The sequence below is a fragment of the Protopterus annectens genome, chromosome 2.part0, assembly GCF_019279795.1.
Source record: "Protopterus annectens isolate FY-2018-M chromosome 2.part0, PAN1.0, whole genome shotgun sequence".
In the NCBI taxonomy this organism is placed as follows: Eukaryota; Metazoa; Chordata; order Ceratodontiformes; family Protopteridae; genus Protopterus; species Protopterus annectens.
In genome coordinates this window covers 252850145-252875527 of record NC_056728.1, presented here as the reverse complement: position 1 = coordinate 252875527, position 25383 = coordinate 252850145, and the positions used below count along the sequence as shown (strand labels likewise).

Below are 25383 nucleotides of genomic sequence, written 5' to 3'. Positions count from 1 at the left end.
CTAACATATCTGATGCATGATATATCTCAACCCAATAAAGCATTAATTAAACCATCTAGTTTTGTACCAAGATTACAATATACTATGGAAGTATTTGAACAAACATGCATCGAAGATATTAGGAAAATGTTAAAAAAACCTAAAAAGGACCATGATAATTTAAATAAAACAGAAAGAATGGCCTTAGAAAAATTGATAGCCTTAAGAAGTAGGTTACGTTTCATGAAAAGTGATAAAGGTGCGAATATAGTGGTCATGGAACAACAAAAATATTATAATAGTATGGTGGACATTTTAGATAATCAAGATGAATATGAGAAATTGAAATTGTTTGATATTTACAAAAGATTTAGATTTATTGAATCATATATATATGAAGCACTTATGTCTGGATATATTAGTTTAGATTTATATGAATTTTGTTCTGTACAAAATCCAAAAATAGGGGTGATTTTTGGAATCCCCAAAATCCACAAAGATTCCAAAAATCCCCCTTTCAGACCTGTTGTTTCTAGCCCCCATTCTAGTACAGAAGGTATTTCATTAATTATTGATGCGGTGTTGGGACCGCTACTACAAGAAACGGCATCATTTGTTAAGGATTCGTGGCATTTTGTGGAGGAAGTTAAGAAATTTAGTATGAACAAATTGTTTGACTCCAATAAACATATTATTTTCACGTTGGATGTCACATCTTTGTACACGTGTATTCCCCACTGTATAGGTATTGAAGCAGTACGCAGTTATTTAACAAAGAAAAAATTACTTCCGAATGGTGTTATTTCCACTATTTGTAGTTTTGTAGAAATAGTGTTAGAAAATAATTATTTTATTTTTGGCAAACAATATTATAGGCAGAGAAAGGGTATTGCCATGGGGTCACCTGCCGCTCCAGCATTTGCCAATACAGTCATGGCATGGTGGGAAATGGATATATTATCTATGATAAAAGAAGAGTTTACAATTGTGTTTTATAAAAGATTTATTGATGATTTATTTTTTATAATAGAAGGGGATGAATTGACAGTAAATAATTTTATGATAAAAGCCAATAAGTGTTCAGATTTCTTAAAATTCACCATAGGTGATGTAGGTTTATTAGTGAATTTTTTAGATGTATGTCTATGGTGGGACTTGAATGACAAGAGATTCCACAGTAAAATACACAGAAAACGGACATTTACGAATGGCTATTTACATTATAAAAGTAATCATCCAAAACACATTGTCAAGAATATACCCAGAGGGCAATATATAAGAGCAAGCCGTATGACTAGTAGAGTTGAAAATTTGATTGAAGAATTTCATTTCATAACCTCATTATTTTTAGATAGAGGTTATGATATTAACAACTTAATGAATAGTGGAAATGAAATTTTTGAGAAGCGTGACAGTTTATTTCCAGCAATTTTAAATGATTTTGAAAATCAAAGTTTAACAAAAATCTGGAAAGAAAAAAACATTGAAAAAGAAGTTGTGTGTTCGTTAGAGATGAGTAGTGAAATGAATGTAATAGCATCAATTGTTAATAAAAATTGGAAAATTATTCAAGGGAACCAGGATGTTTCAAAGACATTAGGCAGTAACCCACATTTTGTATTTAGGAATACTAATAACATTAAAAAAATGTTGGAATACAATAGAAGTGATTACAAGAAGGCTGATATAAACAAAAATGGTATGTTTTGCTGCCAGAACTGTAAAATTTGTCGGTTCATATCTGTAGGTACCAGTATTGCTGTAGCTAGCCACAATAGAATTATTGAAGTACCTGGGTATGTAGATTGTAATTCTTGTGGTTTAGTTTATATAGGCATGTGCACAGCATGCCCTGCTTTTTTTGTGGGTATGACTACTCGTAGTCTTAGTACCCGCATAAAGGAACATTTATATAGCATGAAATGCCAAGATGAAAAAAATGCCCTATATAAACACTCCAGGAATTGTAATTTTTTCAAAAAATTTGTTTTTTCAGTACTTGAAGTTTGTGAAGCTGACAATAGGGCTGGGGATTTCAAGAATATGTTAGAACAAAAGGAAACATTGTGGCAGATTAGGTTAAATTCTGATAAACATCCTGGGTTAAATGAAGCAATAAATGTGAAATGTTTTTTAAAATATAGAAAGTTAAGTATAAATAAGGAATATAATATATTACAATTGTTTAATTCAGTATGAATTGTGATGAGTTTTTAACATATTTTTAATTAAGTTGATTAATTAATTGTTTAATTGTTTTTAATTATGTGTTGATTGAGCGTGTATTTAAATAGGTCAAAGTGAGTTTGTAAAGTATTCTGATGAAGTCGTGTGATGAAAGCGTGTATTAAAGTGGATCCTACGCTATTTTTTGACTGGGACAATATCATTGGTGCTGTTACAAGTGTATTTCATTTCGTTTTGCTACCTTCATTGAACTAACTTGTTTAGTATAGTTCATTTTTCTTTTTACACAGGGATTTATACCTAGTTTAGTGAGTTTGTCTATAATTTCAGAGTGGGGGATGGTGTTGAAAGCCTTGGCGAGATCTAGATAGGCTGTGTGTGCCACCTTACCCTCATCTACAACTTTGGTGACTGCTTCAAAGAAGTCTATCAGGTTTAGGAGACATGATCTGCCTTCTACACACCCGAACTGGGTAGGGTCCAGAGTTTGGAGATTACCAATGTCTATATTTTCAAACACAAACCTCTTGAAAGCAAATGCTTACTTATTCAGTCGTAGTTAATCATTCTGACAATGTTTCACCTTCAGCATCAGGGTAGTATTTGTTTTGAGTAATACAGCATCTGGTCTAGCCTCATGGCCTGAAACTTCTATTGAATAATTGCGTACTGCTTGGTACAGATCAATATAGTAATCTCATTACCATTAAAGCTGTATACCCCATCTGTAGCACTGCCTTCTGTAATGCTACTTTTGTCAGTGGCTACCTGTTCAATGTTACCAAGCTACAACCTGGAGCACTGTCTACTGAAATAATTTGTACAGGGTCCCACAGCTTGCAAGTGAAAATTTGAAGGAATCAAATCAAGACTACATAATGAAGCTCATTAGCACCCCTCTGAGTTAAGCCATTTCCCCAGTAGTAAAAGTAGAAGGTGCAGACAGCTGTGTAACTGAAAGTCATGCAATCAAAAGTAAACCATGAACGGTATGTAGCCATACTACTAGATACAACTAAATTCTGACTATTCAACTGCTTTGTTATGGTCTTTACAACATGCCCAAATTAGAGGAATTGAAAGAGAGGTCAGTCAAATGGTAGTAAATCAGGAGTTGCAATGGCTTTAGTCCATATTTATAATCCATGATAGTAAATGTTGAGGCTGCTTTTGTAAAGTTTGTGAGATTGTGGTAAATCAGGAGCTGTGATGATTTATGATTCTAGCACTTGTAATGTGTTACTGTGCTGTATTGTGGCAGCTGTTGCATTTTAGTTTTTTTGGCCTGTAGTTATTTGTTTCAGTAAATACTGAGACTGTTGGAGGCAGTGACATACTTTATTTAACTAAGCAACTGTAAATACTAAAAAAAGATTTCTGTAGTGTGTGTATCTCAGCAAAATATAACTGTCTGTAGATCAGAGTTTACCATAAAAGTAACATTTCATTATTGCAAATAATGATGGCATACACTGTGCCATAATATACTGCGGTGGTGGTGCTGCGGTAGCGTTGTCGCCTCACAGTTGGACGTTGCCCGTTTGATTCTCAGAGCGTCTTCTGTGTGGTGACATGCATGAATGGGCGTTCCTTCGTTGAAGGTTGTGCGTTAGGCCCAGCAAACCAGCAAGTAAAAATCTTCTGCCAATCATTAACAGACCGGAGTTCTGCTGTGGCGACTCCTAACCAGGAAAAGCCGAAAGACGCAACAACAACACTGTGCCATAATATATTTAAACAAAAGAGTAGGTCTTTGGTTCATGCATTCCTGTATGTGAAAATAAGATTTCTTCCTCCTCCTTTGTGAAAAAACTTGATCTTTACAGTAGATCCCCTTTATACTTTTCATTAATATTTAAGTGCATTTCCACTCCTATTTAATGCTATATTTGTTAATATATATATTTTGTTTGCAGAAAGGCTAGAAAGTGACTACTACCTTTGTTAATATATTTTTTACAGACAGTCTAGAAGGTGACTTTTTTTTAAAAAAGAAAAAAACTTTGAAATTTTCTTTGTCATTTACTGTTCAAACACTCCCACACCTTTGTTTTCTGGAGGTTTGAAATTTAATGGAGAAGGGATTCTGACAAGAGGGGTACCATCCTGCACATTATTGGTACTAGAGTTGAATATTTCTGTCATGCTCTGTGTTATTTTCTTCTTTTGGAGAATATATGATCTTATAAAACAATACTTTCCTGAAGCATACCTGGCTGTCTTTTGTCTATATAAGTGGTCTTCATTTGTGAAATGAAATTGCACAGGTTTGCTTCCTTGTATGCACTTACTAAAAACTGCTTGTTAACAATATTGAGCATACCAGGCCACTCTGATGTCTAGGAATAAGGCTCCGACTGTGTTACAGGTGTCTCTAGTTTGAGTAGCGGCTCTGGTATCTGTAGGAACTGGCAGGGGGAATGGAAGTGAGCAAGCGCTGTCTAGTGCCTTATCCGGGGGGGGGGGGTACTGTAGGTGTCTGCCATATGTAGCCCAAGTCTCTCAGTCTCACGCTGCCATATGCAGTCACATTGTGAGCCAAGGGGAACCCTGTGGGGGCAGCTGTAACAAAGTCTGGAAGGGCTGCTGCAGGGGAGGAGGTGCTCCACCAGGAAACAGGGTAGACCATTCCACTGAAGCAGCAAAGTAGGCCTGCTCCTTACCACCCGACTCTCACCACAAAAGTATGCGCTTACAAGACAGGAGTGGTCCTGGGGTCTGTGACTGAGGAGGGAGAACTCTCTTAGAAAGTTTTGATAGGGTTACATGCTAATGGTGACACCTCATTACCTCATGCATCCATCAGCTGAAATTTACATGACAGGTAATATTTCTAATTGGCACAGGTCAAGTTCAACATGGCTGCTGTGACATATAGATATTTTACAAGTGTATGTGGAGAGAATAATTCCTAACAAAACCAGATGTAAAGGATTGCCTTTTTTTGTCTCATCAAAGCTCTTGAACTAAGTAATGTACAGCAGCCTCTGATCAGGGGATGAAACATAGAAGATTATGACCCAGACACTGATAGTGGTCAGATTAGTCTGTGTCTAAAAATGGATGTCAAGAAATTCACCCCAACGGTGAAACTTCAAAACTGAATTTCATTACTTCCATTTACAATCCAAAGAAGCTGGTGTGGCTAGCAGTCTGACTGCGTTTTATAACAGTAGAGTTTTAGCTGCCATTTGTGTGGCATTATGAGGTGTAGTACAGCTTCACTAGACATACGTTAACTTCTGCTGTGCTGCCGGAGTGTGAGCCACTCTTAGCAGATTGTGAGCCACTCTTAGCAGATTGTCACTCATTTATGAAAAACTCTTCATCTCTTAACGTCATGCATTCCTTTTTAAGGCAAAAGGAAAATAGAAAGTTATGTGACACCTTTTAAAAGCTTTTAGATGGTTTGAGGTGTGTATTATATTCAATTGCCTTCTGTGTTAAAGTGCAAAGTTTGATTATTTTAACAATGAGGGCTGTACCCAACTTTGTTATAGCGAGGTTCTTGCATAGGAACTTTGCTATAATATTTTTTTTCCCATTTTTGGTGCATAATCGAAGCATTGCATGTTTTGAAATCTGGTACAAATGCACTATTCTATTTGCTTTAAAATTTCTTCTGAATAATAAAATATGTTCATTTCTGCAGGGTAGCGCTTTCTAGATGTACTCATGCTTAGCTGTTTAAACTAGACAAGAATGAAGCCCTGTTAAGAGACTAAATATCTGTCTCTGCCAGCTCAAAGATAAACTTCCAGACTACATTGATTGATTTGTCTTATTTTAATTAACAAGTTAAATGCATCAGAACAGACAAGACTTGGGTATATGAATCAGAAGTGTAGGTCATTGCAAGATACAGAAGGTTGTTCATATCCGATACAGACTTAAGCACAACAAAGGAACTTGTAACTTTGTGAAGTTTATTTCAGCAGTACCATATATCGTAGTTTCATTTACATTGCTTCATACTGGAAGTAGTTTGTGCCCAGTCTTATTTTCTGTTTCTTCCTTTTGTAGGCTGAAGCTAGACTTGCTGCTAAGCGGGCAGCAAGGGCAGAGGCTCGGGAAATACGAATGAAGGAGCTCGAAAGACAACAAAAGGAGGTAAATGCAAGACAAACAAGTTTTCCAAAAGGTTTTATGTATCAGAGTGACACCTTTGTTTAGACTAATTTCAGAATAGAATTTATCTTTTGCTTGCATGTTGCCCATCTCTTGGATTTGTAAAGGTTTGGAAGCCCCAATTGATTCGGACTTTGGCAGAATGACCAGTCTTACTTGAAGCAGAGTTGGCATTGCTGGATGACTACATTTTGCTTGTATATTTAAAGTTGTTATTAGAATTAGTTTCTGGCTGTTGTTGGAGATGTGACACAAAGTAAAAAGGTACTTGGCTGCATATTTAAGGGAGTGTCTATGGCTAGGACTGCTTCAATGATATTTGCAAGATTTATTAGGGGGATATTTCCCTTGTAAGCTTAATCTTATTGGTAAATGTTTCTGCTTAACTTGGAGTCAGGATCTTGGTAGAGAGAGGCAGTAGAAAAGTCAGTTGGATCTTTCGGTTTTGGTGTTTGCAAAAAAAGTGTGTCACCTGTAAATGGCCAACAGTGGCTCTGTTTGATTCAGGTCAAGCACGTGAAATTATGATGGAATTAAAGCAGGTGAACTATGACCAGGGATGGGAGATGCAAAAAAAAGTCAGGGTGATAGCTAAATGGCATTTATGGGAGAGACTGCAAGATGAGGTCAGGTAGATGTTCTTCGTGTTTCACTGTTGCAGTCATTACATTTGGGTAATCTGCTGGCAGGTTGCTCTCAGTCGGTCTGAATTCCAAAGTCTTGGGTCCTGCGTCAGTTGCTGTCTCCTCTTCCATGATGTCAGGTCGTCAGGGGTATAAAACATGCAGCCGATGCCATTTTCTTTAGTCTTTCTTGCCGCGCGGTGCCCGAAGCATTTCGCAAGTGCCAGTCGGCCAACTACTGAAATAATCGAGTTTGAGTTTCAGAACCGAAGTCTTCACTAAAGCTAAGTACCCTGTTGGGGAAACTTTTTCTTGGTTTTTACCGATGTCAGAAAAAGTTAATTGTATTACTTGTGGGAAGCAAATACCTCATAAGGATTTCCATTTATACTGTATTCCTTGCCTTGGCTCTGATCACAACGTGCCTGGCTGTTGGTTTTGTGCTAGATTTAACCAACGCACTATTAAGCGTCTGTATATCTTTGCATCAAAGGATTTTGGAAACAAATTTAACTACCCAGAAATGTCATCTAATAGCAATCAAACTACTGGAGTACATAAAAAAACGCAAAGAAAAGGACAGAGAAAGGTAGTCAAGATCCAAAACCGATGACGAAGTTTCTAAGCCAGTCGCCAGTTTGCCGATGCTCAGTGAGGTGCTTGCGCAGCCTCTGATACACGCTACCTTTGAGTCGCAGGCCTCTACCGACACCCACGTGGAGTCCGGCATGCTGCAGGATACTCAGTATATTGGACCGACGGATGTATCTCCCTCGGATGGGTCTGGAGCCGCTGAGCAGGCACCGGCTTCTGAGGGTGTATTCAGACCTCAACATTTGTATATCAATCCGACAGCTGCAAAACCAAAGACAAAAGCAACTTCTAAAACTAACAAAATGATGCATGAGCCACGTGCACAGGCCTCTGTGCCTAAAAAAAAAAACAGATGATCAAAATGGCCGAAGACCTTATTACCTTGATCAGGGGTACCCATCCCCCACCTGATAAAAGGCCTAAGCAAGGCACTGATTATGAATCTTCAGATCAGATTTCTATTTCTTCTGATTCCTCTTCTGATCGGGAATTATCTATAACTCCCTATGAGGATTCTGATGCTGAGAAGTCTATTCCATCTGCATCTCCTCCTGAGGATTATTCATTTGGTGAAACCTTGCATACTTTGAGGGAGCATTTTCACTGGGAGAGTCAAGACTTCTCAGAATCAAAAATCCCCCTGTTTTAGACATTGTGGATGATGTATTTTCGGAGTCAAGCTTGTCCCCTGACTCCTTACCTCCAGCTCCCAGTAAGCCTGACCGATATTACAGGGTCCTTGACTCGCACATAAATTTTTATTCAGAAACCCTGCTGATGATCCTGAAACTATTTCACAGGGTCCAAAGGGAGTTAAGGCCTCAACATCAAAAATCCTACCCCCCTGACAGAGATTCAAGGGCACTGGACAGATGGGGGAAAAAAGGTTTATACTTCTGCAACCTTGGCAATCAGAGCCTTAAACTGTCAATTTCATATGCTTAAGTACCAACAACATTTATGGGATTGCTGAAACAGAAAATGTTGATTTCAGAATGTGCAGAAAATAAAGAATTGGAGGAATTATTGCATGCAGCTGAACAAGTTGGAAAGCATATTTTGCAATGTGATTTTGATTCCTTAGAGGCCTCCTGCAGGGCCGCAGTAATTGGATCGGTGATTAGGAGGCATGGCTAAAGGAACAAAATTTACCTGATCATGTTAAAGATAAATTGTTAGATGCACCTTTACAGCATGATTCTGTTTGGTATTAAGGCAGAAAAGGTTTTAAAGAAAATGGAAGACAAAGCTAAGTCTACGCAAACTGTTAAAGACTTCTTACAAGTGCAGCCACCAAGATTCAGTAGACACTGGCCTACCAAAAATCTGTCCTTTCCTGTGTCGGACAGACCTCAAAGGGGCAAATCCAAACGCTCTAAGGGTTCCAGATACCAGGCACAAGATTCATACAGGTCAAAGCAATGGGGCGCTTCTACCTCAAATCTGGAGGAGATAAAGCGCAAACCTACAGAAAACAATCCCAATTACTTCCCTCTGCCTACTCCAAGCACGTATCTTTTGGCAGCACCCATAAGGGGAAAGTTAGCACTTTTTTTTCAAAATTGGCAGTTAATAACCCAGGACAAGTGGGTACTAAACATCTTATCACAGGGATACAGATTCCATGTCCACACTCTGCCAATGGCAAATGGTTGGCCAGATCTGCCAAAAAATCAATGGGCAGAGGCACAGAAACAGGTTATGTCCCTCAAGGGTATGGGGGCCATTCAGACAGTACCAGAACAGGAAAAAGGACAAGGATTTTACTCAAGACTGTTCTTGGTACCCAGAAAGGACAAGGACTGCCAGCCAATACTGGATCTATCGATTTTGAACACATACCTGGACATTCCAAAATTCAAAATGCTGACTTTGCAGTAGCTTCTGCCCATGCTGGGCAGGAATGCCTGGCTGGTGACTTTAGAGCTAAAAGAGGCATACTTGCATGTCCCAGTAAGACAATTGTGCAGAAGATACCTCAGATTCAAGGCTGGCTTAATGCATTACCAATTTTCTGCAGTGCCCTTTGACTTATCTATTGCGCCCAGGGTCTTTACAAAGTGCCTGGCACTAGTAATTGCATTTTGCAGACAAAGAAGTATACAAATATATCCTTACTTGGATGACTGCCTCATTCAAGCAGAGAACAAGGACATTCTTCTTCGACACCTGGCATTTGTGAAAAGGCTTCTAACACATGCCTAGGGTACACAATAAATGTAAAGAAATCGCAACTGGTACCCTCGCAAAAGATAACATTCCTGGGTGCAAGCTTGAATGCAACTGCCCAGATGGCTTACCTCACACCAGACAAGCAAAGACAACTGACTACTTACTTCAAACTGATGACAACAAAAAAACAAGTCTTCTGCAAGACAAATTCTGCAGGCTCTGAGGTTCATGGCATCCTGCATACTACTAATTCCATATGCAAGACTGCATATGAGGAAACTTCAATGGTACCTAAAATGTTTATGGAGTCAACATTCTCAGTCTGGAAACAATGATTCCTCTCATTCCCTGCCTGCAACAGGAGTTTCTGTGGTAGGAAAGGCATGCCACCAAAACATGGGACAGCCATTCACTCTACCCCCTGCCAGCCAAATCTTGACAACAGACTCATCAGATTATGCTTGGGGGGCCCACATGGCAGGAAGATGCATTCAGGGCATATGGTCACCAAAACAAATGCATCTGCATATCGACCAGAAAGTGATGCTAGCTGTTCAAAATGCCCTAACAGCCTTCAAGGACTTGCTTCATCCAGGACAACTGCTGATTAAGACTGACAACACCACAGTCATGTGGTATATAAACAAGCAAGGGGGCACACACATCTAGCCATGGCACTGTGGGACACAGCTTTGACCTACCAAATACATCTTCAGGCTCAATTCCTGCCAGGAAAACAAAATGCACTGGCAGATGATTTAAGCAGAAACCTTATGGACCCTCATGAGTGGAAACTAAATCCACAAGTCTTCAGCATGATAAGAGAAATGGGGGAACCAAGACATAGATCTATTTGCCTCCTCAAAATTATCAATTGAAAAGATTCTGAACAAGGAGTTATCACAGACAAGCATGGAAAGTGGACGCCCTATCCTTCAGTTGGAAAAACCTATCAGTTTACGCCTTTCCTGCTCTGCCTCTTCTCCCCAAGGTCCTCCTAAAAGTCAGACAAGAGAAACCAAAGATGATACTAATTGCCCCGGACTGGCCCCGCCAATACTGGTACCCAATCCTAAGGAACTTGTCTCAATACCCAGCTTGGACCTTGCCTCAAAGACCACAACTACTGTCCCAGCAAAACAATCAGATCCTGCACAATCGACTACAAACTCTGAAACTGGCAGCATGGCTGATCATGTAGTCATACAAACAACACCTCTCAGTAAAGCTGTGATGGATGTCATTTTGGAAGCCAGAAGGCCTAGTACTAGAAAATCTTAAGCTGACAAATGGAAGCCATTCTGTGCTTGGAATCAAGCACAAGGAACTGATACAGCAGAACCAAATATTCCTCAGATATTGCAGTATTTAACTGAGATGCTCGATAAAGGCCTATCTTTCTCATCAATTAAAATCCATGCCTCTGCCATTTCAGCTCATTACAGTACAGAGCCACCAATCTTTTCTCATCCTTTACTAAAGCAGTATCTTAGAGGAGCCAAAAATTTAAGGCCTCCTAGAAGATCACCATTACCTGCATGGGACCTCAATTATGTGCTGGACAAGCTCACCCTGCCTCCATTTGAACCAGCTGCTACCGCTGATATAAAGTTCTTATCATGGAAAACAGCTCTGCATCTAGCAATTACTTCAGCAGGAAGGGTTTCAGAGCTACAGGCCCTCATGGTTATAGAGCATTTTATCATATTTTACCCAGACAGGGCATCTTTGCAGACAAATCCGACTTTTATGCCTAAGGTGGTTTCCAGTGTGGCTCTTAACCAAACAATTCATCTGCCAACTTTTTATCCAAATCCGTAGAACAAGGGGAAGGGAATTCTACATTCCTTGGGCGTACACAGTCAGCTAAGATTCTACTTGAGAAGGACTAAAGCTCTAAGAAAAACTGAGCAATTACTAGTATCATATGCTGCAGGATCAGAAGGAAAGGCTATTTCAAAGCAGACAATTTCAAAGTGGATAAGCCACTGCATCCGTTTCTGCTACTTGCACAATGGTAAACCTGTGCCCAAGAGCATTAGGTCTCATTCCACCAGAGCTGCAGCTAGCAGCCTTTCTAAGGGGAGTACCAACCAAAGACATTCTAGAGGCTGCTACTTGGATTTCTGTTCACAGCTTTACAAAGCATTATCATTTGCCTCTCTACTCTAAATCCAGAGCAGGCTTTGCCACTGCAGTTCAGCAGGGCCTTATAGCCGCTCCTAATGCTGTTTAGCTCCAGCCCCCCAACCATAGCTTTGGGATTCTACCCAAATGTAATGACTGCAACAGTGAAACACGAAGAACATAGTACAGTTGTGTACACTTACCATAAATGTAGATGTTCGAGTGTATTCACTGTTGCAGTCCAGGTTACCCTCCCGGCATCCCCCTGTCATTCTGGAGTTTCTTTCCTTCTCTATCTTCAACCTATGTGGTGTATTTGCTTGTAGATGAAGGTAAAGGTTATATTGATGCATGTGTGTGTCTATATATATATATATATATATATATATATATATATATATATATATATATATATATATAATTTGACATCGGGGGTAAGAAAAACTAAAGAAAATGGCATCAGCTGCATGTTTTATACCCTTGACTACCTGACATCATGGAAGAGGAGACAGCAACCGACGCAGGACCCAAGACTTTGGAATTCAGGCCGACTGAGGGCAACCTGCCAGCAGATTACCCAAATGTAATGAATGCAACAGTGAATACACTCGAACATCTACATTTATGGTAAGTGTACACAACTGTACCGTTTATGTACAGATAAATGGTTCGAGCTCTACTAGTGCTTGGGATTGTAGTCTACTTTTAAAAAAAAAGAGAGCGAGATTGTAATAGAGGACACTTCCTTGTGGTTCTTATTTGAGATTATGGACTATTGCTTGGAATGGAAGTCGAAGCTTCTTGGAAAAACTTTGTAATCTGTAATATATCTGTTATTGTAAGTAATGGATGAAGTGCTGGAGGTGATAATATTGTTTCATGCCCCACAAGCTTACAGGCAACTATACCTTCATTTCTGCCCACCTCCAGCAATTCACTTATCATTATTATTTCCCTGTAGTTTGCCCTTGGTGCGTGCAAAGATAGTTACGAAAAGGGCCGTCTTCCTGATGACTATTGCAGGAACATTTGGATTGGGATTGGAGGTGCTTAGCAGACAGCAGGCATGCAGAGTTTTATGAAGTCATTATGTGCGATTTCTTACATCACTGGCTCCTCTCCCTGGCTTCATTAGTGCATATTTGTGGATCTGAGGGTATTACTGTAGCATTAATTCTGTGCACCTGTTCATCTCAGTATGTGTCTAACAAAGACTAACATCTTTATATTGCAAAGCATGTGCAGGGATCTGACATTTGAAGTCTGAAAAACTTATGATGTGAAGTTGTTCAATCTCGCTATTCATTCATCACTGAGGGGTTCAGAGCCGATCCTCGGCTCTGACACAGCTGACTAGCAAGCTCAAAGTTCTCCAGTAGCTTGAGACCCCACCCCTTATCCCACAATGCACTGCTGGAATTACCTCAGATCTTGTTTGCCACGGCATGGATCTCTTGGTTTCCAGCTTGGCTCGAGACTTTATTGGGAGTTTTTCAACTTTCAGCAAGTTATATTTTTTTATTTTTGTATATCCTTGTTCTGTTCTTAATAGCAGATATACTAGCTAGTAGATAGTAGTTTTTCTGTGTTTATACCTTTTCCCTCAGTATTATCTATCTTGCCTGTGGCCTTTTTGCCTTAGGATCCCTTCTTTAGTGATTAGTCAGTGATCCCTTTTGGAACTATTGTTTTTGGATTTCTTATTACTGTTTGTAATTATTTAGTTGTCAGTGCCCCTTTTGGGCTGTGTGTGTGTTTGTGTGAGTTACTTCATTGAAAACAGCTCATAGTTAAATAGTGTGCTTGAGTTGTGTAATGTCTGAAGAAAAAGACAAATATCCAAAGTCTGGGTTTAAAAAATGCCCAGACTGCAGACAGAAAATGTCAGTCACAGATGCCCATGTGCAGTGTGTTTACTGCTTGGGTGAGGTACATCTGCAAGAGTCTTGCAGTATATGTCATTCCTTTTCCACAAGAGTGTTAGCTGAAAGGAAGAGGAAATTGATTGATAGGGGTATCATCAAACACTCTTTTTCTGAGGCATTGTCTGACCAGGATGGAGCCAGTAAATCACCTAAATCTTCTAAATCTTCCACTGATTCTAGATCCAAAAAAGGAAAGAGGTCAGAGTGTGGCGACTTCGGCTCCACTGCCTTCAGAGCCGACTGTCTGCTTTTTTCAGAACCAGGATACTGCTTTGGAACCGGTTGCCGAAAAACCTCCATCCATATTGCTCCAGTTGGTTCCATCTGTCCACTCTTCCAGGTCCTCTGTCAGCCTATCTGATCTGGATATGGACCGGCTGCTTCAGAAACTCTTAAAAGCACCAGGCCTAGTTAAATTGCTGTCGGCTGAGAGACAACGTCGGAGCCGAAGACTACTACCTTTGAATTGTCTGCTCCTCCTCTGAGCCATACCGGACCTTTGGAGCCAGAGGAGGCCGACATGATGATTGTGGATCCCTTGGAGCTGACACCTGCTCCAGTGTCATCGGCTCCATGTGCTCGGAAATTCTTGGCCCCAACCGGGACTCTAGGAGCCGACACTCTCCGGTCAGGTCTGGGGAGGATAGCCGCACCGACTTGTCGGTGCTGACTCTTCCTCTTGGGGCCTCGGCTCGCGTGAGCTCTGAGCCCACGGCTTCAGGCGGGAGGAGATCATAGCTCCATTGGAGCCATCGACTACTTCTCATCGGAGCCGAGGTGCATTCGATGCCATGAGGCGAGTGCTGTCTTCCAAGACTTCCTCATCTCAAGGTCTGGCCTCTTCTTCCCCTAAAGTGCCTGTGTCTGTTTCTGTTTCCTCCAGTCATCCCAAGCGTAGAGACCCAGAGCCTCAGGTAGCCCCACAGGGCACTCCCTGCTCTTCTGAGACCTCTCCAGAAGTTCCCACTGAAGAGGTTTCCAGGAAGAGATTATGCAAGAGGAGGCATTTGGACTCCCCCTGGAGTCTGTCACATCGGACACCGACCTGGATGAATCAGAAGGGTCCCCCAGATCCCCCTTTGAGGACATCTTCTTTGCGGAGATTCTTGAAATTCTTAGGCAGAGGGGTGATTGGCAGTCCAAGTGCCCTACTGAGAATGAGTCAGTTCTCCTGAAGGCGTTTGGGTCTTAACCTTCCACCTCTTGGGTATCTCCGCCCTACGATGAGCTTATGGATCTGGTCTCTTGTAGGGTGTGGGAGTCTCCAGAATCTATGGAACCTGTTCCTAGGAGGCCTAATAAGTTTATTTCAGCCCCTGTGGATAAGTCCTTTTTGATCAAGGGAGTCCCTGTTGATGTCATGGTGGTGGCGGCAGCCACCAAAAAGGAAATGTCTGAGACTTCCTCATCTGTCCATCCTCCTAACAGAGAATCTAGGATCATGGATAGATATGGGAAACGAATGTTCAGTTCAGCGACTTTCTCACTCAGATCACTGAACTACTTGACACATTTTACCAGACTGCAGAGAGATTTCCTTAAGGAGTTGTGAGATACTCTTCAGGGTGCTGTAGCTTCGAGTGTATCCGGTAAGATTGCCACTCAGCACTCTACCCTCAATTCGATAGTCAACTTGTCCGTGCGTCTCGTATCATACGCAGCTGATGGCTCGAGTAGAGCCACAGGTACAGGAATCGCTCTTCGTAGGCATGCCTGAATGCGACTCTGTTCCTTCGCGGAACCCTTCAAGTCTTCTTTTACTAATACACCATTTGACGGCTCATCTTTGTTTGGGCCAAAGGTGAAGGAGACTTTGACCAGGTGTGAGCAAGAAGGAAAGACTCTGTCTGCCGTCAGAGTCCATTTTCCACCCCCACTCGACCCTTTCCCAAAGGTCAGAGGGGAGGAAAGATGTGGTTCCGGAAAGCCCAAGGAGCCTTTCAAGACACACGTGGAGAGCCCCCCTCCAGAGGCAGAGGAAGGGGTTTCAATGGAAGACACCACTCTCGCGGCAGAGGGGGTTCACAACACCAGGGTGACAGAGATCACGTCTCTGGTCAATCCTACCAGCTCTCCTGAAGGGAGGCCCGGCTGTCCTACTCTGGAGGCAGCCGGGGGTCGCTTATCATTGTACCCCAAAGCCTGGCTAAATATAACAAACGACAGTTGGGTGCAAAGTATTTCCAGAGGGCATTTCGTACCGTTCTCCACCCAGCCTCTTCCTGTCAAAAAAAATCCCGAATGCTCCACCCAGTACCATGGGACAAGCAGCAATAGAGGTATGCCGATTGCTAGAAAAAGAGTCATCCTGCCAGTCCCAGCAGACCAGACAGGATTCGGAACTTACTCAAGGTTGTTTTTGGTTCCAAAGAAAACAGGGGACTGGAGACCCATTTTGGATCTCGGCAGACTCAACCAGTTTGTGAGAAAAGAGAAGTTCTGAATGGTCACGATACAGTCCATATTCCCGTTCTTGGGGAAAGACAATTGGATGTGCTTGATCGATCACAAGGATGCGTACTACCACATAAAGATGGCCAGACCATCCAGAGATCACTTGCGTTTCCAGCTGGGAACCAGTCAGTATCAATTCCGAGCTCTGCCCTTTGGTCTCACTACAAGCCCCCAGAGTGTTCACCAAGTGCATGGCAGTAGTTACGGCTCACCTGAGACTTCTAGGATTCCAGGTGTTTCCGTATCTAGGTGATTGGCTCCTTACCTCCACCACCAGGCATCAACTTCTTCAAGCGAGAGAGGCTACTCTGACACTCTGCTTTCAGCTAGGCATTACAGTCAACTTCGAAAAGTCTGCCTTATTGCCATCGCAGCGTATCGTTTTTATAGGGACAGAACTAAACACGTCAAACACCACTCTCCGCCTTCCACCAGAAAGAATCTCTATTCTTTGCCAACACATCATGTCCCTGATAATGAAAGAACAGAGCACCAGCAGCAGAGGTATTGAAAGTGCTAGGATTGATGGCAGCTGTTCTAGCAATCCCATTAGCAAAGATGCATATGAGAATCCTTCAATGGCTTCTATTCACGCAGTGGTCTTGCCAAGAACTTCTAGTGAGTCACATGATCCTGATAACGAATTCCTGCAAGAAGGATCTTCAGTGGTAGTTGACGTCTCCATGTCACAATAGGACGTCATTTCATGCTTCCCCTTCCAGTTGCCACTGTGACCACGGATGCTTCCCTGATAGGGTGGGGGGGGGGGGGCTTTTTCAGGGAAAGACTGCCCAAGGCACATGGACAGATCAAGAATCACATCTGCATATCAATGTCCTGGAAATGAGAGCAGTACTTCTAGCATTGCAGTACTTTCAGGACTCTCTTCCTCTAGGGACAATTGCAATACAGACGGACAAAATGTCAGTGGTCTGGTATCTGAACAAACAAGACAGGATCAAGTCTTATTCCCTTTTCTGAGAAGCCCTCAGAGTATGGCAGTTGGCACTGTCATCCCAGCTCTTTCTGTTGGCAACGCACATCCCGGGCAAATCCAGTGTCATAGCGGACAGACTGAGCAGAGCAATCTTATTGCCCCACGAATGGTCCCTCAAACAAGAGATTGCAGACAGGATCTTCCGCAAATGGGGCCAGCCTTCCTGTGACCTGTTCACCAGTGACATCAACAACAAATGCAGAAGCTGTTTTGCCCCGATTCCCACGCCAGGTCACTCCCCGTGGGATACTCTTGTCCACGATTGGCCTCGGCCCCCGGGTCTCCTCTATGCATTTCCACCAATTCCCCTGATACCCAAATTCTTACAGAAAGCAAAGTCGCTGGGATGGACAATCATCCTTATAGCTCCTCATTGACCTTGGCAGATTTGGTTCCCGTTTCTTTACCATTATATTCTGGAAGATCCATGGATCCTAGACCCAGTTCCGGACTTGTTGACACATCCGTCAGGGGATCTTCACCCATCATTGCAGACACTGAAGCTAACCGCTTGGCTGCCCCAATTCCCCGCATAGCCAGGCTCTATAATCTTTCCCATGACACTAGTCAGATTTTGTCGACTTCCCATAAACTTTCCACCAGACAATTGTATCCTAGTAAGTGGAAGAGATTTTCCATTTGGGCTTCTTCCCACAACATTAACCCTCATCAGGCACCATTGTCTATCTTACAATTCTTGACAGAAATTTTCAACAAAGGAGCAGCGGCAGCTATGGTGTGAGTACAATTAGCTGCTATATCTAATTTCCATTTAGGAATTGATGGCTTGAATATTATGGCTCAGCAATTGTCTAAGGCTTTTCTAAAAGGTTCTTTTCACATAAGGCCTCCAGTGAAGGCACCTTATTCCCCCTGGAATTTGAATTTTATGTTATCTCGTATCATTCGCCCTCCTTTTGAGCCTACATCATCTTGTGAACTAAAATTTTTGTCATGGAAAACTATTTTCTTACTAGCCATCACTTCAGCCCGTAGAGTGTCAGAACACCAAGCCCTTTCCATCAAGCCCCCTTACATGGTCTTCCATACTGACAGTGTATCTCTCAGGACAAATCCATCCTTTCTGCCCAAAGTATGTTCTGAGGTTAACATTAATCAAGTCATTGAGTTGCCCGTTTTCTTCCCTAATCATACCAATAAATTGGAATATATGTTGCATAAACTCGATGTTCATACAACTTAGATTTTATTTGGACAGAACAAAATACATTAGGAAATCAGATCAGCTCTTTGTGTCCTTTACTGAGACCAGGAAAGGTAAACCAGTTGCTAAAACAACCCTGTCTAAGTGGCTGTCGGATTGCATCACCTGTACATATGCTTGTCATAATATTCCCTTGTCTAGTAAGGTAAAGGCTCATTCAACCAGAGCAGTTTCTACCTCGTCAGCCTTTCAAGCCAAATTGCCTGTGGATAACATCTGTGCAGCAGCCACATGTTCTAAACTTCACACTTTTTTATAACTCATTACAAAGTGGATAAGGCCTCCTGGGACAGGGCTTCATTTGGTTCTACGGTTCTGAAGAGTGTACTTCCGTGAGCCACCCAAGATCAGGGTGCTAGGGACGCTACCCATCAGTGATGAATGAACGGCAAGATGGAACAACTTCACATAAAGAAGTTATGTACTCACCATAACTTTCCATGCGAGTTGTTCCATCTCGCCTTCATTCTCGCGTCCCTCCCTCCTTCCCACTCCTGGCTGGCAGTTGACCTAGAGGCTGTCTTCATCCTGGTTTTTCAATGTGTATTCATTCCTAGGCAAAATAATTATTGTACTATTATATGGTACGCAGCAAACAAGATCTGAGGTAATTCCAGCAGTGCATTGTGGGATAAGGGGTGAGGTCTCGAGCTACTGGAGAACTTTGAGCTTGTTAGTCGGCCGTGTCGGAGCAGAGGATCTGCTCCGAATCCATCAGTGATGAATGAAGGTGAGATGGAACAACTCGCATGGAATGTTATGGTGAGTACATAATTTCTTTTTTCAGTGATGTTAATAGAACATACCTCTGCACACAGCATGTAATTACTTCAGAGTATGATGGATGCTGAGGCCTACATGTTAATCAGAAAGCAGAAAGGCATCAGGTTGCAGTCCCTTTGGGGTCATTGTTGCTTTTCCTTAGGGAATTCTTACAAAGAGCTCCTATTGCCTTCTGAACATTTCCAACAAAAGGTCTTTAGTCACACTTCAGCGTTTGTAATGTCAAGCTACAAATTGCTTTTTGCTTCTTGTTTAACAGCTGTTAGATTTGTAACAAGCTTATTTCCCAGTGAGTTTACTTAACTCTTCTGCCAGGTAGAGTACTTTTGTCATTCTAACATTACAGCTATTATGGCAAAAGATTGTGGTTTCATATTAGAAGACAGACTTTAGATATGAGTAAAGGTGACTCAAAGGGAGTCTTAAAGGAAATGTATGCTTATGAAGATGAAAATGAATTACAAAATGGTTACACTGAGAAATGCCAGGGAGTGTCCAACATAATTTACACAGTACTTACTTGGAACACAAACCAGACATCAATTAATTTTCCTTGTGGTATCCATACCTTGTAAAAATAGAACCTAGAGCCTCATGTAATACAGAGGAGTCTCCTGTTGAGCCTTTCTTTTATGTAAAGGTACTTTTAAGTAGGGCAGGACTGGTACAGTACAGAGCAGTGTGTCTGGGGTCATAAATATTACACTGAAGTAGAGGTAGCAAAGCTGGAAATGGGTAAAAGATGATCTACACACACCTTAACCTGATTGTGTTTGTTTTATTGAAAAGTATTTAAAAGCTGCCTTTTTCCTGCTCAGTGCACAGGTATCCTAATTGCAGGCAAATGTACTTTGTTAATGAAACTATAAATGCATTTGTATAAAGCTAGCTGATGATACAGATTTCTATGGGCAGTACTTGGACTAGGCTTTACTTCACTGTTTTAATTATGAATTTTCTTTGCATGCAGCTGATTCTCTGATGCATTGTTTTTATCTGTTATCACTTAAATCTGTCATACTTTTGCTTGATGTTTATGCAGTCCATTACTTCTAGCTGTATGTTCTGTATTCACGCTAGTCATGTCACTACTTTTAAAAGAAGACTTGCAGAAACTTGTTAGATTCAGCACTATACAATCACCTGTTAGTTGGAGATCTTGAATCATCATCTTCTTAACTAAGTTGTTCTGTTTGCCCTGCTAAAGAAGCATTCGATGTTACAAAAAAAATATATGGTATGTGTGAAGTGATATGTATGTATAGACAGTGTGTTGAAATGAAAAAACAAATGCATGTTGCCATGAAACAGAACAGATATTCTTTAAAACTGGTATGAAATTGCCTGCAAGGGAGATTTTTGCAAAATCCATGTAATTGCATAATGTATGTGATTTTTTAAACAAGTTGGAAATACTTGTTGTTACTTAATAGGCTGTTGATCTGTGAGGGTCTTCAGAAGCTTAATCTTAGAGTCTCATATTTTTTTTAGCACTTATATTTGTGTATGATTAACCCAGAGGGGGACAGAACAAGAATATGTTGAGACACTTAACTTGTATCATTCCATGAGGGACAGGGATACTAAACTGAGAACTTGTAGTTACCGATCCAGTCATCCAGTTTACATCTGAACAGAGTAAGAGAAGTGCTTTGCTTTATGAGGCGTAGAAGACTGTTCACAGAAGTAGTATTCTGTGATGCATACCTATTGTCCCTCCAACATGTCTGGTTTATGTTGCAAAAGAGGTAGAGATCCCATGATTAGGCGTTTATGCTTCCATGGACTTGGAAATGTATAATGTATAATAGGTCTGAGAGGGTAGATCCTGTTGAGGCCTTATACGTGAAGCATAGGTCACCTGTTGGTAGCCTGTAAGATGATAGGAAGAGCTATAAAGCTTTGAGGGTCTGGATAGTTTTATAATTTAGGTTCTTGATATAGATATGTTTTTAAGTGAGACAGTGTTGGAATTTCCTGTTGTCACAAATGTTGTTTTGACAGGTGCATACCAAAACAGGTATTGCATTAAATGATTGGCCTAATGTGAGTTGGGCAAGTGGAATGATTAAATCCTTGGACCTGGAAGCTGTGCCTTTAGATATAAGCTATGCTAGAATTGTGGATACATGGTGATCTAAGGACAGTTCATTGTCCGCATAAGTTTCCAGGTGCCAACTTTCAGGAGTGTATTGTCAATGTGATAGCTACAAAGGAAGTCATGCTTATTGAAAGATACTATTAAACATGTCTTGGTGTTTAATTTTAGTCCATGATTTCAACAGACTTTTGGTTTGGGGAAGGCCCTCTTGGAGGGTCTTGCTGTCTTCTAGAGAGTTTGATGTCACTAAGTTTACAGTCTGCATATTTGGTAAACCATAAACCCTTAACAGTAGCTTTGACCTTTAACAAGTAAATGACAAAGAGGAGTAGCCCAAAGACTAACTCCTGGGGTACACCTGTAGTGACGCATCTTTTGAAGGAGGTAAAGTAGCCCACCCCCAAATTTTTTGGGTTCTATTTGTGAGCCAGTTTGCTATCCAGTGAGTTACACTGGAATTAACATGCAGCTGGATAGTTTATCTAAGATACTAGAGTGAGGGATAGTTTCTAATGCTTTTGCGAGGTCTGCATAAACAGAGGTGAAGTAGATAGGATCTGCCCTAAGTAAATTCGAACTAGCTTTGGTTTAAAGTTTGTAGGTTGTTCATGTCCTTATTCATTATTTTATTTCATAATGAACCTTCTCATAGCCTTACAGATGAGGCTGGTAGATTTATGGGTCTGTAGTTTCCTGGGTCTGTTGATGACCCTGTTTTGTGCAGTGAAATCAGTCATTCTCCATTTGTCTGGCACAAAGCCTATTTGGAGGCTGACATTGAATATCCTCTGTCAGGAGGTCTGACAGGTCCTGTTTCAGGCTGGCCAGTAAGCCTGATATGTTATCTGTCCCCATAAAAGGAGTGTTTTTGGCCTGTGGTAGTCCTGAAGACTTGTTTATGGAATATTTACTGGTCCTGGGAATGTAGGAAGGGAGAGGGGAGGCGAAGTCAGAGCATGTGGATACCATTTTCTATTAGCTCTGATCAGTTCTGGGCATTGTTTGAGGTTTCTAACATACTCAGAAATTACCTTGTGGTTGTCCTTTGCCTTCGTGGCAATTTTTACTTCATATCTGGCTTTGGTTGGTTTGATCCGGGTTGGTTTTTGTTGTGAGCTACTTTTATTTTTATACACACAGTTTTTGTCCTTTATAATAGAGCTTGTAAATACTGGGTTCCACATACGAGTTTATTTTTGAATTTGGCATTGTACTTATTTCAGAGGTGAACGTATACATCTATGCAGCTGTTTACATATGCATAGTGTTTGGAATTTTTTATTCAGTGAGTTTGTGTGTGGTTTGGAATCCTTTACTGCCAAAGTCCACGAGCCATGATATGAAACCAAGCAGCTGTTTGTTACAAAACGTTAAAGGCTAAATTCCAAAGTTAAAACAAACCAGTGCACTTTCTTTGCAAAAATAAACAAATGACCAGTGCACTTATTAACATAACCAGAAAAACTCTTTTGTCTAATTTGATTAGACTTCATAAGATAGTGCGATGATGTCATATGACACTTTTATAAGCTTAAATCATGTGTCCATTTCAAAGTTTTAAAGAAACATTGTATCTAAGACCCATGCAAGTATACTAATCAGTAAAGTTTAAGATTTAAAGTAATAGCTGTCTTGAAACTCATGTATTTGCTAATGATACATTTAAATGATGCATTTAAAAGCCTTACTATGCCAAAATTAAAATTGAAAGATCACACACATTCAAAAATATATTACTTGCTTTAAGGTATGCCATATGTCACACACATGCTCCTCGTGTAGCATAGAACATAAAGGTGACATCTGGACATACCATCCTCAGAACTTCTTTGCCACCAGTCTGAACACTTATTCTGTTGCTGGTTCACCAAGCCATTTCAGATAAGTACCCCTTTGGGGTTTTTGTATCTTGTCTTTTCCTTTTGTTTTTGTTGCTTGTGGAGTTTCATGTCATACAAGAAGAGTAAATGCCGGTGTGAGTCTCCACAAAGACCATCAAGAGCAGTACTTGTTTTGTCTCGGCGCTTCCCATGACTATACATCCTGTTCAATTTGTTAGGCCTTTGTTCTTAAGATCCTTCATACTCGGCTGTCTTCTTTGGCCTTGTATTTGGAGAATTAACTTAAGCTTTTTGCTGTAGACACAATGAAAGGAACTTCTGCTCAGTGGGTCAGCCATCCGTGAAGAAGGCCAAGAAATCTAGACTGGATTCTTCTGCTGTAAAGCCTCCGCCAGACAGTTCTGATGTGAATGAAAGCACGGAGGATCGCCCGGATCCACAGTTGGATTCTTCTGCTGTGACAGTTGTAGAGGCCGGTGTGGATCCAACCTTAAGCATGTCCTTGGAAGCCTTGCAGATGCCCGTTTTGGACATTTAGGGAGAACTGCGGCTGATAATTAACATGGGGTCTAGGGGTGTTCCTCATGTTTTGGTCAGAGAAGTCCCAACTACTACTATCAAATGTTGTCTGGGTCTGAGCCTTCTAAGTTTTATAAGGCGGACATCTCCTTGAAGAAAAAGCAGAAGGCTAAACATATTTCTCCAGCTCCTACGGATCCACAGAGTGAATGGCAGAATTTCACTCGGGGGTTGTTTAATGCTTTGATGGCTTTGAAACCACCTCAGGGAGTTTCTGTTCCAGCTCCTCCTTGATCTTCTAATCCCCTTAAAAGACCCAGGGGACAGGATTCCTCTGAGGAGGAGGTGGATTCAGATGAGGAATTCCCTGCTTACTCATCTCAGATTCCTCTCCTTTAGAATGTGGGTCTAAGGACGAGGAATCTATTAGACCTGACACTCCTTTCAAGGAAATTTCTTTTGGGGGGGACAATCTCTAGATTGATTTATTTTTTTAAATGGGATTGTACACAGGTTTCTGAAGGACAGAAAAGGTGGTATGATCATACCTCTCAACCTGGAAACAACAAAAATCTGGACAAGGCCCATGAAAAATAGGTACAAAGCTGTATGCTGATTAACATAAAATTTGCATACATAATTACATAACACCATCCACTCCGAATGGAATTGTGGGATACCAGCTTTCAAACGCAAACTGAAGAACAGACAACCAAAATATGGTACGAGTCCCCCTGCAGCCATTCCAATGTCCCATTACCTGGCTATTTTGCCCCATTTACCATAAACACTAATGTGCATACTGCTTTACTTCTACAATGATTATTTGGATTTTATATTTATATTTTATAGCACAAACACTAATAGACATCTGCTAAATAAAGCAATACTGTCTAACGATGAAAATAGACTTGGCATTAAAATGTCTCTGCCCTTGAAACTCACATTCATTGAAACACCATTGAAACCCACAACACATCCAAAGAAAATGCATCTGTCCAGTGGTGGATAAAGATCATCTTTGGGCTGTTTTCAAATCATAGGCCCCTTGCACACAAAACAGGAAACGTGCATGTGTTCTTTGATACACCTTCCTGACTTTATTAAATTATATTCCTTGCATAATACAGCACAGTTGTTAGACTTGTAGCGCATTTTAAATTTATTGTTTGAACATTTTTCCAGTAGGCAATGAAACAAAATGCATGAACCAACAATGACAAAACTGCCCAATTCAGAACATTTCCATCGTAAAAGTCTACTTCTACACACAGACACACACACACACGCATATATATATATCTATATCTATCTGTATCTGTCTATATATATATATATATATATCTATATATATCTATATATATATCTATATATATATCTATATATATATATATCTATATATATATCTATATATATATATATATATATATATATATATATATATATATATATATATCTATATATATATATAGCTATACATACAGATATATATATATATATATATATAGATATATATATATATATATATATATATATATAGCTATATATATATATATATATATATATATATATATATATATATATATATATATATATATATATATATATATAGTATAGGCTATATATATAGAGCTATATGCCCTGGGGCATTTGTAGCCTAGCCATAGTGATGTGGCTTTTGATATGAAATGGTACAAAATGTACAGAATAAATTTAGAATACTGTTGC

General features: G+C 40.6%; 1 protein-coding gene across 1 annotated transcript in view; it reads left to right on the top strand.

The window, feature by feature from the left end:
* LOC122792731 (cingulin-like) overlaps nt 1–25383 on the top strand; it is a 1533502-nt gene that overhangs the window by 160790 nt on the left and 1347329 nt on the right. Inside the window, exon 2 of the mRNA XM_044060313.1 lies at nt 6190–6276. Within this exon, the coding sequence (XP_043916248.1) occupies nt 6190–6276 (87 nt within the window). The remainder of the gene's footprint in view (nt 1–6189; nt 6277–25383) is intronic.